Source organism: Marmota marmota, unplaced genomic scaffold (genome assembly GCF_001458135.2).
Source record: "Marmota marmota marmota unplaced genomic scaffold, marMar, whole genome shotgun sequence".
NCBI classification, from domain to species: domain Eukaryota; kingdom Metazoa; phylum Chordata; class Mammalia; order Rodentia; family Sciuridae; genus Marmota; species Marmota marmota.
This window is the reverse complement of record NW_025999999.1, coordinates 18341759-18359629: the sequence shown is the minus strand read 5'-3', so window position 1 is coordinate 18359629 and position 17871 is coordinate 18341759. Positions and strand designations below refer to the sequence as shown.

At 37.4% G+C, this 17871-nt stretch overlaps 1 protein-coding gene across 1 annotated transcript in view; it reads right to left on the bottom strand.

Annotated features, from left to right (window-relative positions):
* Positions 1-11746: 11746 nt before the first annotated feature.
* The window catches only part of Trub1 (TruB pseudouridine synthase family member 1), a 30898-nt gene continuing 24773 nt past the window's right edge, over positions 11747-17871 (bottom strand). The window contains exons 6-8 of the mRNA XM_015494832.2: positions 17502-17641; positions 15236-15292; positions 11747-14491 (exon numbers count right to left, since the gene is read on the bottom strand). Of these exons, the coding sequence (XP_015350318.1) occupies positions 14232-14491; positions 15236-15292; positions 17502-17641 (457 nt within the window). The 3' untranslated portion in view covers positions 11747-14231. The remainder of the gene's footprint in view (positions 14492-15235; positions 15293-17501; positions 17642-17871) is intronic.

Genomic DNA, 17871 nt, shown 5'->3' with positions numbered 1-17871 from the left:
GATGAGGATGAGTCCATTCCAACTGAGCCATCAACAAAGATTTCATTACTATAAACTTTAAGTTGAGCCTTGAAAAACCAGGGATGGTTTGAATGTAGCTTGAGTGCACACCCCAACAGTTCATATGCCCAAGGAGACTTGGTGGTCTGTGTGGTGGTGTTAAAGTGGCGATATCTTTAAGAGGTGGGGCTTAGTGGATGGTGATGAGGTCACTGGAAGCACCACCTTAGGAGGGATTAAGTATCCTCATAGGATGCAAGTTAGTTGCCACAAGTGCAGGTTATTATAAAAAGAGCAAGTCTGCCCCCCAAATCTCTCTTGCTTCCTAACTTGCCATGAATCAATGCCTCTCAGGTGTGCTCCACCATGACACTCTCCACCATGTTGTGATGTAGCCAGAGCTGAGTGGAGGCTGGCACCATATTCAGGAACCTCCAAGCCTGTGAGCTCTTTTCTTTACCCATCACTCAGCATGGGGTATTTTGTTAAAGCCACACAAAGACAGTGGACAAGGGAGAAGAGCCACCTTCTGGATAGAGGTTAGGAACATTAAGAAAGGCACAGAGAGGCAACTGGGAGAGTGGAGGCATGAGGTTGCCTGCATTCTGTCAGATCTTCATGAAGAATGTCTATAAGCCGGGGGCTGGGGTTGTGGCTCAATGGTAGAGCGCCCGCCTAGCACATTCGAAGCCCTGGGTTCGATCCTCAGCACCACATAAAAATAAACAAATAAAATAAAGTTTTTTTTTTTTTTTAAAAGAATATCTATAAGCCAACATGGTGTGAAGCACCAGGGATGCAGTCAACTACAAGGTCTGCTCCTTGCCATGTTTTATTGTGTGGGTGATAGGAACGTAAGGAGTGTTTCAGAATACTCCACTCTGGAGACAAGGCAGAGGACAAGGACAGAAGGAGGGCGGAGGGGCCTAGGTGCTGTAATTCGAGCTCAGGTAGGAGCTGAGGTGGGCCCGGCCCAGGGCAGAGACCAGCACTGCAGCTCGTCTTTGATGAGAGAGATTCAACCAGGCTTTCCCATCAGCCAGCCCTGCCTCCCTCCCAAGCAGCTCCTGTGGTCGCAGAGTTTGTCCTGCACTGGGCTACACTCCACCTCGCTCTGGCTGCCATGGCCTGGCCTTGTGCACTGTGGAAAATTTCAGGCGTGACAGCTCCTCAGATATCAGGCTAGTGTTCATGCTTGATTGCCACCAGCAAAATTCAAATAAAATATTTATATTCCTCTAACAAACAAAAAAAGCAGGCTCAAGGCATAAATTCTTAAAGCTTTCTAAATTTTGTGCCCTAAAAATTCAAGGCAAGAAGGTGAAATGAGGTCTTCCTAGAGAGGCTGAAAGAGAGATGTTGTCTTTTGAAACAAAAAAAAAAAAATTTTTTTTTTTTTTCAGTGCTGGGGATGGAACCAGGGCTTTGCACGCGCTAGGAGATGTCTACCATGGAGCTACACCCCCACCCCCGCCCAATTCTTCACTGAAAAAAAAAAAGAAAAAAGAAAAAAAAACAGCTTCACAAATGCTGGCTGGAGTTTAAAAAACTTTCACTTTATGGATGACTCTTCTTGCTTCCCAAACTCAGGCAATAAGGGGAAAGTGCTTCTCCATTCAAAAGAATAAAGTTCAGTCATTCCAAAGACACCTTTGCTCAATGGTGGATATTTCTACAAAGCAGGAACAGGAGGCCAGCGAAGGTCAGTGGGCAATAGCTCAATGACCTTGTCCTCACTCTCTCACCTCAGAAGCCCCACCTCTGGGAGCTGCCACAAGAGACCTACAGTTCTAAGAATGTTCCTGATTTCCACCTTCAGCTGTAGAGAGGGCGTTTGACCTGGACCTCTGGGCATCTGTGGAGCCGAATGGCTGACCTTCCCAGGCCCTGGGACCTAGAAGTGAGCCCCCTGGCAACAAGGCCTTTCTAGTCACCGGAGCCCGGGGACTAAGTTATATTCAGAAAATAATTTTGAGTTTTTTGTGATGTTTTCAAACATAAGCAAAAGTAGGAAAAAAAAAATGAACTCACCATTGCCTTCCTCGAGATTCCCCATTGTCAAGGTTTGACACTGCTGCATCTTTCCTTTCTTCCTCTCGACTTACTCCTTCCCCTCCTTCTACTTTTCCTTCTTCTTTCTTTCCTTTCTCTCCTCCCTTTCCCTGCTGAAGTATTTTAAAGGAAATCTTCTTATCTCTTGTTTACGCCTATATTTGAATATAGAACTCTGAAAAATGACGTCTTCTTGTATACCCACGGTTTTAGTCAGCTTTTTCACTGCTAAATAAAAAGTTATCTTTTTCACAGATAAAAAGATCTGACCAGAACAATTTTAGGGGAGGAAAAGTTTATTTGGGGGCTCACGGTCTCAGAGATCTCAGTGCGTGGACAGCAGGCTCCATTCCTGGGGGCCCAGGTGGGGCCCAGGTGAGGCTGAACATCATGGCAGACCTTGGCAGAGGGAAGCAGCTCACATGATGATGAGGAAGCAGAGAGACAGAGACTCCACAATAGGCCTTAACAGATCCCTCACTAAGAACATTCTATATGCTCAGCTTAAGTTTTCTTCCTATTACTGCATATTGGGCTCCAGGTATCATGTTCACGAACTAATCATCTCCCTTTTTAATGTTGACATATTTCAGATATTTGTTTTCATTTAGCTGGTCTCTCATATCTTTTCTTAACTGTACACAGTTCATTCTTTTTGTGCATAGTTAACTATGTAGTCAACTACATACATTTAACTCTTTTACTCTTTCCTTATAAATCAATCCCATCAGTCCCTTGGTCATTTCAGAGCTGTCTTTCCAACTTCACCCAGCTGGTTTCCATGAGCATAGTAACAAGTGGTCCAGGACCAGGTGCAATGCTCCAAGGGCGGTCCTACCCACACCAAATCACGACCCACCTCTCTAAATGCTCAAGCCCAACCCAGAAGGGCCTTGTTTCCTGTCATACTATAACAGAAACAAATGTCTTGTTTTCTGCTTTTACTCCTAGTTATTTTTTGGCATTAAGGCATATGTTTCATCCTTCCCATGAAACATCTGTCCCTCAGAGCTCTTTTCTCCAGATGTGATGTAAACGAAGAGTACAAGCACTGGCTCTGCCACTCTGGCTGGGTGACTCGGTGAGTCATCTGGTCCTTAGTGCCAATTGGAATTGTTTACCTAAATAATAGGTAAAAACAGATCCTACTGACTTCACAGGGTTCTTGGAGGCACAGACAAATGATGTAAATGAGAAGGGTTTAGAGTCCCCCCACCCTATCCACACAAATGTGTCCCAGTGCACACCTCAAACCATGGACAGTACTGACCCTGTGTATACTAGGATTTCTCCTATATATAGGTCCTGATAAAGCTTAACTTATACATCAGGCCCAGTAAGAGAAAAACAACAATTACTAAAAATAAAATGGAACAGTTATGAGATACTATAATAAATGTTATTTAAAACTTGTGAATTTCTCAGGTGGTGGCACATGCCTATAATCCTAGGGTTGGGGAGGCTGGGGTAGGAGAACTCAAGTTTGAGATCAGCCTTAGCAACTTGGTAAGGCCAGAACAACTTAGAAAGACCCTGTTTAAAATTAAAAAAATAAAAGGACTGGGATGTAGCTCAGTGGTCAAGCACCCCTGTTCAGTCCCCATTACCAAATTTTTAAAAAATAAAACTTATGAATTGTTTATTTCTGAAATTTTATATTTTCAGACTGTGGTTGACAGCAGATAACCGAAGCTGTGAAATGAGAAACCACAGATGGGGTGGACTGCTGTACTTACTTCAAGGCTGTGTATACACATGCATGTACACACACACACACACATACACACACACATGTACACACACACGTACACACACACGTACACACACACACGTACACACACACACACTCTGGTGCATTTTAATACACATGATATGCACCAGGCGAACGCCTACCACCTCCAGAGCCACCTTCCTTCATCAGTAGCCTATTTCACAGTTTCATCATCTTTGCTGTCAGGAAATTCTTTGTTTCCTTTACAGTTTTCTTACCAAAACAGAATCAAATAAAGCACCTTTGAAATGTATCGCTTGACTTCATAACCACGGGGTCAGGTTCCTCCTGCTCCCCTTTCGGGTAAGTCAGCATGTGCTATTACCCTCTATTATTTACTGCCGACTGACTGCTCCCTGGTTTCTCAGAATCATCCCAAACACCACCTGAATGACCTAATTAAGGCTTCATAACTTGGCAAAGTCGACATTATTAATATCCCCATTTTATTAATGAGGAAACTGGGGCTTAGGGAAGTTAATTAACCTACCTACGGTTAATAGTGGTGATAAGCAGTCGAGCTGGGAGAATCTCCGACACCAAGAGTCCACGCTCTCGACCACTGGCATGATTTAATATTTCAAATAATAATTAGGAAGCCCCAACTGGAGACCACCTTCCACGTTCCTCCTACATGCCACACCCTAGAGAGAAGTGGAAAGGCACAGTCCTCTCTGGGTGGCTCTGTGTTGGTTGTAAGAGGAACATGCCTGGTAGTTGTCATTATCCTAGGCAACTGTGCCAACAACTACCTAGTGCCTGAGAGTACACTACTCATACAAGAATTTAGATTAACTCCCTTTAAGACAATTAATTTCATGACTATTGCTAGTCATGCTTTCCACAGCCTTCAATTATTTAGTAAATCACTGGATACCATTAAGTTTCCTTTATGCAGTTCACTGAGACCTCACTATCTGATGAGAGTCTAGTCCTGAGTCTGTGACCTCTGGCCTGCAGGACTACACCTCACTCATTTCTAACTGGGTTCTGTGCCTCCAGTGTCTCCTGTTTCTACCTATTTTGCTTTTGCCACACTTCACTGCCAGGGTAATCTCCTTTAAATAAACCTTCCCTATGAACCTGTGATTTGTCAATCAATACTGGCTATCAAGGCAATCCCAAATATGCAAATCCTTCTCTCCATCCTTACCACTGAGGTCTCTGTTGCCACCGTTCTCCTTCCTCGGCTGCTTCTTCTCTTAACTCTGTGGGTTCATTGTTCAAGGCCAATTCAAGGCCTTTCTCCTCTCTGCTGATATCCTGCTCTGTACTCTCCTCATCTGTTTTCAGTAGAAATTCAACAGATGTTTGCAGAAATGAGTTATTGCTCCACTAAGCATCAACAGCTTTTTGGCAACAGCACTCACTGATACTGATGTATTGTCTTATACCACTACAAATCTTTTTATATGTACATTTCTTGAACTCCCGTCTGAAGCTTCTTAAAGGCCTGGACTGTGCCTTTTGTGCCATATATTGTTTCTTCACTCAAAAGGCACTGTGAATATTTGACAACATATTCAAATTATATAGAATAAAATGACCTAGTCATCACCTTTCGATCATATTGCTAATTCTGTGAGCCAAAAGAATATTAATGACTTAATGATATCTGACCTCAAAGCCCTGTCCTTATGGATGCAATAATTTGGAGTTTGCTGAGGGTTACTTTCCTTTTCCATGCCCCACCTTTTGTTCCCTTAATGGAAGAATTGAAAATTCAAATAATTTCAAAGGACCTGAATATATGAATGCTAATTTATTAAAATTTCTGCCATTAATTATTAGATTATTTTCTAATGATATAAAATTAACTTTCACATGTTGTTGCAAGTCAGTTTATCTGTCTTAACCATTCTTTTTTTTTTTTAAGAGAGAGATGAGAGAGAGAGAGAGAGAGAGAGAGAGAGAGAGAGAGAATTTTAATATTTATTTATTTTAGTTCTTGGCGGACACAACATCTTTGTTTGTATGTGGTGCTGAGGATCGAACCCGGGCCGCACGCATGCCAGGCGAGCGCGCTACCGCTTGAGCCACATCCCCAGCCCCTTAACCATTCTTAAGATACGGAAAATTTCATTTCTAGCAAAAATCTTGGACAAAGTGACCTCAAACCTTTCTAACTATAAATGCTGGGGGTGGAGGGGAAGCATTAATTAAGCTTCCACTTAGGTATAAATAGCTTGAAGAGAATATCAATTCCATCCTGACAGTGTAAAACCCAGAACTTCTTAAGCCTATCAGAAAGTTAAGGCTGCAAGATAAATTGAATTCAAAAGGGTGACAAGTCTCCCAAGGAGAGATAGGGAAAATGAAATGTTTCACGTTTAGCAGAGTATACAGAAGGAACTGGCAGTCACAAAAGCAGGTATATTAGTCCTGATCCTTGAGAGAAACAGAATACCAACAAGACACGGACAGGCAGGTAGACACATAGATAAAATAGCCTTCTTCTGATCTTGAAAAGCATTTCTTTCTTTTTTTTTTTTTTCTTCAGTTCTGGGGATTAAGCTCAGAAGAGTTCTACCTATGAGCTATATCCTAGTCCTTTTGAAATTTTATTTTGAGGCAGTGTCTTGCTATGTTTCCCAGGCTGGCTTTGAACTTGCCATCTTCCTTCCTCTGCCTCCCGAGTGGCTGGGATTACAGGCATGCACTACTGTATCCAGTTCTCCCTTTTAAACAGTTAAGTGCACTGTTGGGTAAAGGTTTTTCAGAAACGCTCTTCATCAGATTGGGAAAATTTGACTGTTGCTAGCTAGGGAGCATTTTGTAGGTGTGCTTGAGCTGCTTGCAGAGTCCAGTTCCTAATGTGCTGAGATTTGATCAGGAATGGATTCTTGTTTGGTGTTTTTTCTACATCTAGTCAGATGATCCCATGGTTTTCCTGTGTAATTTGTTGATATGGTGAATTACATCAACTATTGAACCTTGAGTGAACTTTGCATTCCCCAGTTAAACTCTGCTTAGTCCTCAGGCATTATCCCTTTTTATACATCGTTTGCTTTGGTTTTCAAATCCTTTGTTTTGTTTCTGTGCATCTGAGAGATGCCTGCTTAACATTTTTTGTAATCCTGGTCTTGTGCATGAGGGTTTTGTATAATGTCTATAATAGACAGTGATGTCTCCTCTTTCATTCCTGATATTGGTAATTTGTATCATTTTACTTCACTGATCTTTTCAAATGATCAATTTTGTCTTTACTGATTTTTACTATTGTTTTTTTCTTATTTCTATTTTTTGTATATATATTTCCGCTCTTTATCATTTTATTTCCTCTGATAGCTTTGGGTTAAATTTTCTCTTTTTCTAGTTTTTTGCTTTGTTGTGTTTTTGTTTTTGTTTTCGTTTTGAGATGGGGTCTTGCTATGTTTCCCAGGCTTGTCTTGAAATTCATGGGCTCAAGAGTTCCTCTTGTCTCAGTCTCCCTAGAAGCTCAGACTGTAAACATGTAACACCACAGAAAGATTTTCTACTTTTTAAAAAACTTTTATTAGTGTTTTTAAAAAATTTGTTCTAACTAGTTATTCATGGCAGTAGAATGCATTTTGACACACTGTACACAAATGGAACTTAACTTCTCATTCCTCTGGCTATACATGGTGCTGACTCATACCAGTAGGGTAACTGCTTTTCTAATTTTTGAGTGCAAACTTAGGTCACTTTCTTCTTATCAAACATAAGCATTTGATACTATTAATTTTTCTTTGAATACTGCTTCCACTGTGTCTCATGAATTACAAGTTGCAGTTCAATTTAATTTCCATTGTGATATCTCCCTTCACCCATTAGTTATTTAGAAGTTTGTCATGTAACTTCTGAGTATTGGAGGATTTCCCAGATAGTTCTGTAATTAGTTTCTTGTTTCATTTCATTGTGGTCAGAGACCATAAAATACATGAATATAAAGTGTATGATTTAAATTCTTAGAACTTTATTAAACACTTGCTTTATGAGATAGAGATGGTCTATCTTGCATGTACATTTGTTAAAACCCTATTTTTGCTGTTGTTGGGTGGATCATTCTGTATGTTAATCAGGTCATTTGGTTGCTTGTGTTCAAGTTTCCCATAGTATCATTGTTTTTTTTTTTTTTTTGGTCTACTTGGTCTACCAGTCACAGGGCAGAGAACTGATTTCTCCAGCTCTAATGGTGAATTTGTTTATTTCGCCTTTCAGTTCTGTACCTAGTATTACTGTGTATTTGGAGGCTCTATTATTAGGAAACTATATATTTAAGATTTGGAATAGTGATATCTCTGGTGTGCTTCACAAAAGCAAACTCCAAATCTCTCTGGAAAGATACTCTGGACCCAAGTACACAGTTTTCCATAAGTCTCACAGAATTAACTCATAATCCAACTCTGCAACATCAAGAACACAATTTTGCCTTGGTTGAGAATTAGGAGATTTGAAAAATATTAGAGCACACTCCCTAAAAATGTCAGGTAACTAAACGGAACTATTGGACCAGTAGACAATCGGACTAAATAGACCAACAGACCAGGTAATCAGACTAAATAAATAAATAAATAAATAAAATACACCCCCCCACACACCCAATACTCTAAAAAAACAGGGGAAAGCTTATTAAAACCACAATATGATTAACTAAACACCCACCTAAATGGCCAAAATGCAAAATACTTAGTGCTGATGGGTGTGGGGAACCACCAGAATGCACACACACTGCTAGAACAGTAACTTTGAAAAACTGCTCTGGTACCAACTAAAGCTTAACCCATCTATAGTTTAAAACCTAGATTTCATTATTAGAAATGTCCAACTTCAATGTGTGCATGTTTTTACCAGATCAGTACTAAATCACTTATAGATCCAAAACTGAAAGCTAGTGAAGTGCTAGCCTATCATTCAGAAAAATGAATAAACGGGTAATACTAAACACAATGGAATATTAAGCAATAGTGAGAATTACTAGCCTATGACTTTAGGCAGCTGTTATAAACTAAATGCCTGTCTCCCTCTAAAGTTCCTATGTTGAAGTCCCAGTGCCCAGTGTTATGGGTAGGAGGCAGGATCTTTGGGAAGCAATTAAGTTTAGGTGAGTTCATGAGGCTAGAGCCCTCATAATGGGATCAGTGCCCTGTAAGAGGAAGAGACAGAAGAGCTTCCTCTCTCTGCCACATTAAGACACAGTGAGAAGGTAATTATCCGCAAGCCAGGAAGAAAGCCTTCACCAAGAACCTGACCTTGCCAGCACCCTGAACTTGTATTTCCCATTCTCCAGCATTTTGAGAAATAAATGTCCGCTGATTAAGTCACCCACTCTGTGGTACTTTGTTATAAGCACTCTGAGCTATGACAGCAACATAAAATGGAAGAACCTTATAAATGTAACTTTGAACTGGGAGCAGTGGCGCATGCTTGTAATCCCAGGTATGCAGGGGACTGAAGCAAGTTCAAGGCCAGCCTGGGCAACTATTTAGTGAGATCCTGCCTCAATAAAAAATAAAAAGGGCTGGGGATGTAGCTTAGTGGTAGAGGGAACCTGGTTCAATGTCCATAAAGCAAACAGACAAACAAACAAGCATAACATTGGGAAAAGAAGCCAGGCATGAATACTATTTATATAAAGCACAAGATTGGCAACATTAATGATCTATAATGCTAGAAGGGGTTACCCTTGTGGGGGTGTAGGAGTGGGTAACTGGTGATTGGAAAAGAGTTTCTAGAGGGCTTGGGGAGAGGGACTAGTAATGATCTGTTTCTTTCTTTCTTTCTTTTTTAAAAAGAGAGAGAGAGAGAGAGAGAGAGAATTTTTTAATATTTATTTTTTAGTTTTCGGCGGACACAACATCTTTGTTTGTATGTGGTGCTGAGGATCGAACCCGGGCCGCACTCATGCTAGGCGAGCGCGCTACCGCTTGAGCCACATCCCCAGCCCCAAATGATCTGTTTCTTGATTTCATTTCTGGTTACACGTTTGATTTGCGGAGGGAAAAAAAAATAATGCTATATATTTATGATATGTGTGATTTTGGGTATAACTAATAAAAAGATTAAAAAAAGGTTTACCAAACCCCTACTGAAAGAATAAGACAACACACAAAAAGATTTTGAAAAACAGTTAATGTTCTAGGAATAAAAATAAAACACAATAGCCACTGAAATAGAGTTGTTAAACAGAAAATAAAAATAGCAGAAGAAGGAATTCTTTATTTGGAAAGAAGATTTGAGGAAATTTCCCAGGATGAGGAATAGTGGGATAAAGAGATGGAAAATATGAAAGAGTAATTAGACACAGACTAAAATGTGAAGATATAAATAGGACTACTAGCTGGAAGAGATGTGATATGCAAAGAAATGAAAATTTTCCAGAACTGATGAACAAGATAAAGACTCAGTTTCATGAGGAATGAGTTCCTGAGCAGAATAAATACAAATGACCTACACTCAGAACCCTAATATTTGACTGCTGGAAAAATAATTAGAGAAAAGTTTGTCTCCTTTGTTTTAAAGATGGACAAATTGAGGCCTAAAATGATTAAGGGCTTTGCATAGGAATGAAGAGCAGATTAAGGCAGAGAGAAAAATAATCTGATATACTGAATTTTAAAAGTAATGGATAAAAGAGCAAAATACTTTTCTGACTTAAACCTTCCTACTGGCATCACTGTTGAAAACAGCAATCTGAAAATATTCTCTTCAAAGAATTTAATTCACAAGTTGACAAATGAAGGTGTGACTGATTTGAGTGCCATGTAACAAGTGTTTGACAATGACATAAAATGAACCAGCAGGGCAAACTAGCGCTGCTCACACACACCTTAAAGAAAGAAAATTTCAATACAATCCTATTTAAATTTTAAGTACAAGGCTATTATGACGACTTCAGAGCCTAAACTTCATACTTATTATCCTCTATTTAATAAATGTCTTAACATTATAGAGTGCTTTTGAATCACATCTTCTATTTTATACCTCAAAAGGTCAACTGTTTGCTTTCTTTGAAAACAGAACAATCCACCACCTAATTGAACCTCTATACGTCCATTGTAAATCCAATACAAATTTCAAACTGGTCAGAGTCATAAGATGTACTGAAGACCTGACATAAAGCACTCTTAGCAGAATCATTTCTGATGATGAGCCAGTGGCTTGTCTTGATTCAAGTATTTGAGAGGAAAAGATCTGGTCAGTATAAGACACTGTGAGTTTAGCTCTTACTCACATTTCTCAATCTTGAATTTATCGACAGCAGATTTCTATTATTTTAATGCTCAAGGATTTAAAGATTTTTTTTTTAGTTATAGATGGACACAATACCTTAATTTTATTTATTTATTTTTATGTGGTGCTGAGGATCGAACCCAGTGCCTCTCGTGTGCAAGACAAGTGCTCTACCACTGAGCTAAAACCCCAGCCTTAGGGCTTAGGGATTTTAAGACCTCAAATAAAATAATTCTAAAGCCACTGTGTTGGTCTTAGGTTAGGACAATATTTTTCAGTAATATAAAAGGCTTAAAGTGTCCAAAATGTAGTGATTTGGTATATTCCAGGTTAAGACATTTTTATGAATTTCTAATTTATCTTTTGCTTATAAGAAAAATAACTGTATTATGGTATGAAGCCTTAGGTCTGAAATATATGAGACATAAATACTTCTTTAATATTTTTGATTAAAATGGTGGTGGGGAGAGAGCTGGTACTTAAATTCCAGACTGGATGAATCTTGAATTTTTCAGAGCATCTCTATTAGTTTTAGCTACTTGTGAGAGTTACAAGAATATTTTAAAGTTTCAGTATAATTTAACCCTTCATGTGATAAAAGAGAATGAATTCATAAAATAATTCATTCTAGCAAATCTAGACAGCAAAATGAAAAAAAAGCCTTAAGGTTTACAAAAGTCATGATAAACATTTTTATCAAGCATTTACTGCACAAATAACTCATACAGATCAAGAAACCATTAAGACATTTATTTATCTAGATGTACAAAGTATGCAGGTAATCACACAAAAGCAATTAAGAGAAACTTTGATTTTTCTCTTATTAAGTAACAACAGCACATAAAAATCCCAACACAAATGGGACACTGTGAGGTGTAACAATTCTGGGAATACAATAAGGCAACATAAAACATAAAAGTCAAATAATTTCACTGAATAATCCCACTCGGAGAATTTATCCTCATAAAACAAAACAATTCAAGTATTTTGTCATAGGAAAATGATTCAAACAAATTATGAGTAGGTAGGAATATGATTACAATAATCACTATCAAAACTAAATATGAATAATATCAAATAAAAATTGTCAATAAAAAACTATAGGTGCCTGCCGGACATGGTGGTCACAGTGATGTCAACTACTCAAGAGGCTGAGGCAGGAGGATCACAAGTTCAAGGACAGCCTAGGCAACTTAGCGAGACTCTGTCTCAAAATAAAAACTAAAAAGGGCTGGGGGTATAGCTCAGTGGAGGAGGGCCCCTGTGTTTAATCCCCAGTACCAGTTTTTTTTTTTTTTTTTAAGTCGTATAAGACTAATTATCTGAACAAAAAGGAAAAAATAGTATTATAAAAATCAAACTTTGAAAGTTAGTGCATTAGGATGGTAAGGACTAGAGGTAATTTTTCTATTTGGGAAAATTTTCTTCAATGTTTTCAATATAAAAGAAAAGGACTGGCTATCATTTTTAGAAGTTATTTCCTTCTCAAATAATCTTGACATTTTCCTAATCAGTAAATTGTACATGTCAATTTTTAAGATGGGAAAAAAAAAAAAGCAGAACTACCTCATCCATATTCTAAAACTGAAACATTCCCCAACTTGGACTTTGGCAACGAATGAAAATATATTGCAACCTATGCCACTCTTAACAGGCAGAGGTAGCCACTGCCACCTTTGGTTGACACAAATTGTAGAGTACTACAAATGAATAAGTAAAATAATAAATTTTCAATTTATAAATTTATGTGTTTGTCATTTTATGGTAATGCAGCAAGGTATCAGTATGCTCAGTTTTTGGTCTCATACTAAGAATTAGTTTTAATATTTTCATTTCAAATGTTGCCAATATGCTGAAGATGCTCTACTGAAGCACCTAACTTTGTATATTAACCACAAATAGATAAACCACAAATAAAATAACTTTAAATTTAAATGTTAAAATGCTGAGTTGCAAGCAGGCAACCACCTTTAAAGGTAATCAATAAAAATCCCAAAACTCAAATTTTATGAAATTTAAAATTTTCCTTTTGAAATTATATTTGAGTAAATGAAGAGGAAATTAAACATTTCTGCATATCAGTTGCATAATACATTACATTCTCAACAAAATTATGAAGGATGCATTTCATAAAATTTACAATTTTATAATTTTCAAAATTATGGGAAAGAGGGATTTGTAACTTTCCAGCTATTTGAACAAAAACATTTTAGAATCACTACTTTTAAGTATTTGGAGCAGAAGGGATCAGCTGGAAGCACAGGACAGCTACCTCCAAGTCTATAAACTTCACTATAAAGAGCAAACCACTGAAGAAACCAGAGAGAGAGAGAGAGAGAGAGAGAGAGAGAGAGAGAGAGAGAGAGAGAAATAAAAGTTAAAGATCAGAGAAAACCTTAACTTAAGATACAGTCTGTAGTTTAAATTTTTAAAATTATGTTACTTAGTAATTTGGCACAAAGTAGTTGATTGGGTTGATGAAATCACAAAAAAAAAAAAAAAAAAGCACACAGCTGCACAAAGCTATTGGAGGAGGAGCTGTCTTGGACTCTAACAGAAGAGAAATTAATTCAATATTAGTCTTTTATTTACACATTGTAAGTGGTAGCAGCAATGATTGGTTCATTTACAAATATTTATTATAAAACTTTATTCATTTCTAAGATCTGAACACACACAGCAAATACTAGGTGAGTACAGTCTTTTTAAGGAAATGTTTTTTAATAACAAACTCTCCAAAGGCAAGAAGGAGTTCAGTAATGGCCATTTCAAACAGAGTTAGAGAATTCTTAAACAATGAAGCCACATGGAAATCCAAATAAAATCAAAATCACATTTAATGATGCTACTCAGACACGTAGCTCATAAATCTTTGCTTAGAAAATCAGTTCAGCTTTTTCATAGAAAAAGGCTGAAGAAATCAAACACACCATCAATATCCTGATTCCAATCAAATTCATATTTTAATATAAAAATATCTTAAAAGAACAATCGATAGTATAGAAAAGAATTGAACAAGTGCAACTCCATTCATAATGTATAGTAAATAAATTGTAGGCTATAGAAACTAAATGATGGGCATTTTTATTCATGCAAAAAAAAAAAAAAAAAGAAGTTAGAAGAATTGGTTGTCCCTTGCACGTAGCTTGTCATTCTGCATCTACACACAGGATTCAAATGTCAACCAGGAAATGATGATATTCTCAGGACAACTTCAGAATGTCTTATTAACATCATCTTTCCCCTTTGTCTCATTTAGAGTCATATATTCACAGCTCAAAACCTGCTCATTAGACTCTTCGGGTTTTGATTTTTTAAGTGTCAGCTCTGCTGGCAGAAGAGACGAGCAATGCTCAAGAGACTGTGCAACGTCATCAATTGTCCATTTGTCCTCAGGGAGGGCATGTTCTTCTAGTGTAAATGGCCCCTGTTTGGTTCGGGTAAGCTCTAGTACATTGGCACAGGAAGAGAGCTCTACAGCAACAAAAGGTGAAAATTCCATAAGATGAGTGTTTCAGTATTTCACAATCTATAATCTTTCAAATGACAAAAGAACTTGACTCAAACCTCTCAAAACCATCCCAAAAGCTGAACTGTAAGTAAACCAGTAAGAGCCAAGACCCCTAAGATAAACAAATAATTAAGTAGCAAAACAATATAATAACTCATGAACTGTCTACAAAAAACTGGCACATATTTATTTTTATTCAATTCATGAAGCAACCTCATGAGGTCAATTTTACCCTTACTTTGCACAGGAGATATACTAGTCTAGTGTTGTAACTGCCGGGAAATAGCAGAGCCAGAATCACAACTTCCTGGTGGTTTGTGAGACTATGGTTTCCAGGATTTTTTTTTTTTTAAATGTGATTTGCATCAATAAATATAACTTTTAGGAGGATATGTCTTTTTTTTTTTTCTGATATCTACTTGGAGTTAAAATGTTTTGCACTTAAAAAAACATTGGCTCTTGCATTCATTGCTCCTGCCTTCATCTGCCATTCCTTTCTCTTCCTGTCCCATCACAAGTCCCTCACTATAGCTGCAGAGGATGGTAATTCCATGCTAGAAACTGACAATGCTCCCAAGGCTGAAAGCAGTAAGAGCTCAGTTCCACAGGCCACTACTCAGAAATATGAAAAATAGAAAATTCCCTCTTCCCATCAAAATGGAATATTACTCTCTAAATGATAACTCATAATTCATTTTTCTGCTTACCTTTGCCAATGTCACTGACCAAGCTTCTGATATAAAAACCTCCTCCACATTCAACATCTGGAATGTTAACAGTGACATGGTAAATTGCTAACCTCCTATGAAATCCACTTTACATAGAAATGATGCCCCTAAACAAGTGTAAAAAATGCACTATGCAAACCATTGAGTGATAAAATATTTATGTGCTGAAACATAAATTATTCATCCTGCAGCATATGTGTTTGTGAGATTGAAAAGTCAAAGTGTGGAGAAAGCAAACAGCAGAAACTCATGAACACATTTTAAATTAACTGGCGAGTCATACCCCTTTAATACCTCAGCCTTGTTCCCTTAATAGGTTTTAAATAGTTAGAAATCTCAGTTTTGCTGTCATGAAATACAGACATTAAAAATACTTTCAGATACATGAACTAGGTTCATTTATTAGGTTTTAAATGGTTAGAAATATCAGCTTTGCTCCCATGAGCTGTAGATATTTAAAACCTTTTAGATATGTAAGTTCAAAAAAATATAACCAACAAATCAAGCAACAAAGAAATCTTTCACAATGATAAGGATCATGTTTGTGTACTATAGTATACACAGAAAGCTCAGGATATGTAAATGTTATTTTTGAAATATTTTTGAAAAAAATCACAACATAACTTGAAATTACACAAAGTCCTAGGACTGACTGATTATCTAATCAGCTTGTTAGCATAGCATTTACAAGTTCATTGGTGGGAGAGCAGGGGTTTGCTTCATTTCATTATCATCAAGATATACCAAAAAGAGCTGCCGCATTTCCACACAAAAGGACTACATTCTTGCTGTCTCTAATCTCAAGGAAGGAATACAGCCATCAGTGAAATTAATAAAAATTCCCCACCTGGAGATTTTAATTATTCTTCTTTCTTTCCCCCCATGAACTAATGGTTGGGGACACTGATAAAATTCAAAGAAGCACCAGGATGGAATCAAGGTGTGCTGACATTTTTTGCATTATATCTGACTTCGGTGAAAGACAACTCTTTGGCCTACTGCAGTCTCGAGTCAAAGAAATAAGGCATTTATGACATATGAAGTCAGAAAAATAGGAATTTTCTTATTTTTGTAAACAATACTCACTCTGCCAGGCCAGCTGTTGCATTTTCAGTGAATGGAGCAAAATACTTTTCAGTGTGATTTTTTTTTTCATTATTTGTCAATTTACAATCAAGGTACTTAAGAAAATGAGTTTCTTTAACTATATAATATCATATTCTGCAGAAACCTAATACACATTAAATAATAATGCCAGTGACGAAAAGCAACAAAGTTTAGGAATAATGGTTTTGGAAAGTTATTTCTAAAAGGAATCCTAACTATATGAAATTAATGGTGGGATCAATGTCAGAGAGCTTGAGCATCAAGAACTACACCTCCTGATACTTCACAGCTCTTAGGTGCTCAAGACTTTACCTACAACTTGCTGTAGCCAGGAAGCACATACAATTTCTAAACAACAAAAACTAGCTTTATAGTTTATTTCAAATCTGAATTATATATTCAAATTGATGGCCTGAATTAAAATGTGACAATGTTGTCAAAGATACATTCTGCCTTATCTGTTTCTTCCATATTTTCAGGATCTTTAGTAGTAACTTACAGGAAACANAACTTACAGGAAACAAAGGGGCGGGGGGGAGGGATGAGTCCATTCTTAAAATTTGTTTTTGTCCAAAAGCTAAAAATATTTTATTAAAGGATAAAATTCTTTAATAAAGAATTTTTTTCTTTATTAAAGGATATTAAGAGGACAAATTAACATCTATTCTAAAACCAAATGTATCAGTAGTAGTCAAAAATGGAAAGAAAAGCATTCCATAAGATAAAAATTTTAAGTCTAAAACATTGAAGATATATACTGTTTTCTCCATAAAGAGCTTTTTCTTTTTGCAGTACTGGGGATGAAACCCAGGGCCTTGGACATGCTAGGCAGTGCTCTACACTGAGCCACGTCCCCAGACCTTCTCCGGAGGGATGGATCTAAGGTATGCTACTTCCAATTTAATAGCAAGATGACATCCTATAACATGAAAAACTCAGCCTAGTGAAAAAGACATTTCTGAACCTCCATGTAGCTTGAGGTATCTCATTAAATGTGTAACCAAATCACAACCTTTCATAAATTCAAAATTTAAGAAGAATCTCCAAAAACATAGGGAACCATTAGAATTATTCAACAGCAACTAAATATAAATAAAGGTACAGTAAATACAAATGATTTCAGATTTCTCCATCTTACCTAATGTGAAAAATGGTGGCTGGAAATTTTGAAGGGAGATACTGTATACAGTTACTGGCCTGGCAGGTTTTGCTTCTACTACTTCACCTCTCTTCATTAAAGTTGAAAGTCTCTGTCCATCTTTCTTTAATGCAGAATAACTTACAAGATAAGAGAGGGAGAGAGGGAGGGAATAAGAGAGGACGATCTGAGGGAGATTGAGAGAGAATGAGAGATGGTAATTCCATATGATGGCATGAAAAGAAAGAATATCTAGCAGCCCTTTAAAGTGAAAAGCCCTTCTAAAACTTGAACTGGTTTTTCTTCCAACCCACTCCAAAATGTTTTCAGGGATAAAGCTCCTAAATATCTTAGAGGCTAATTTGAGCCC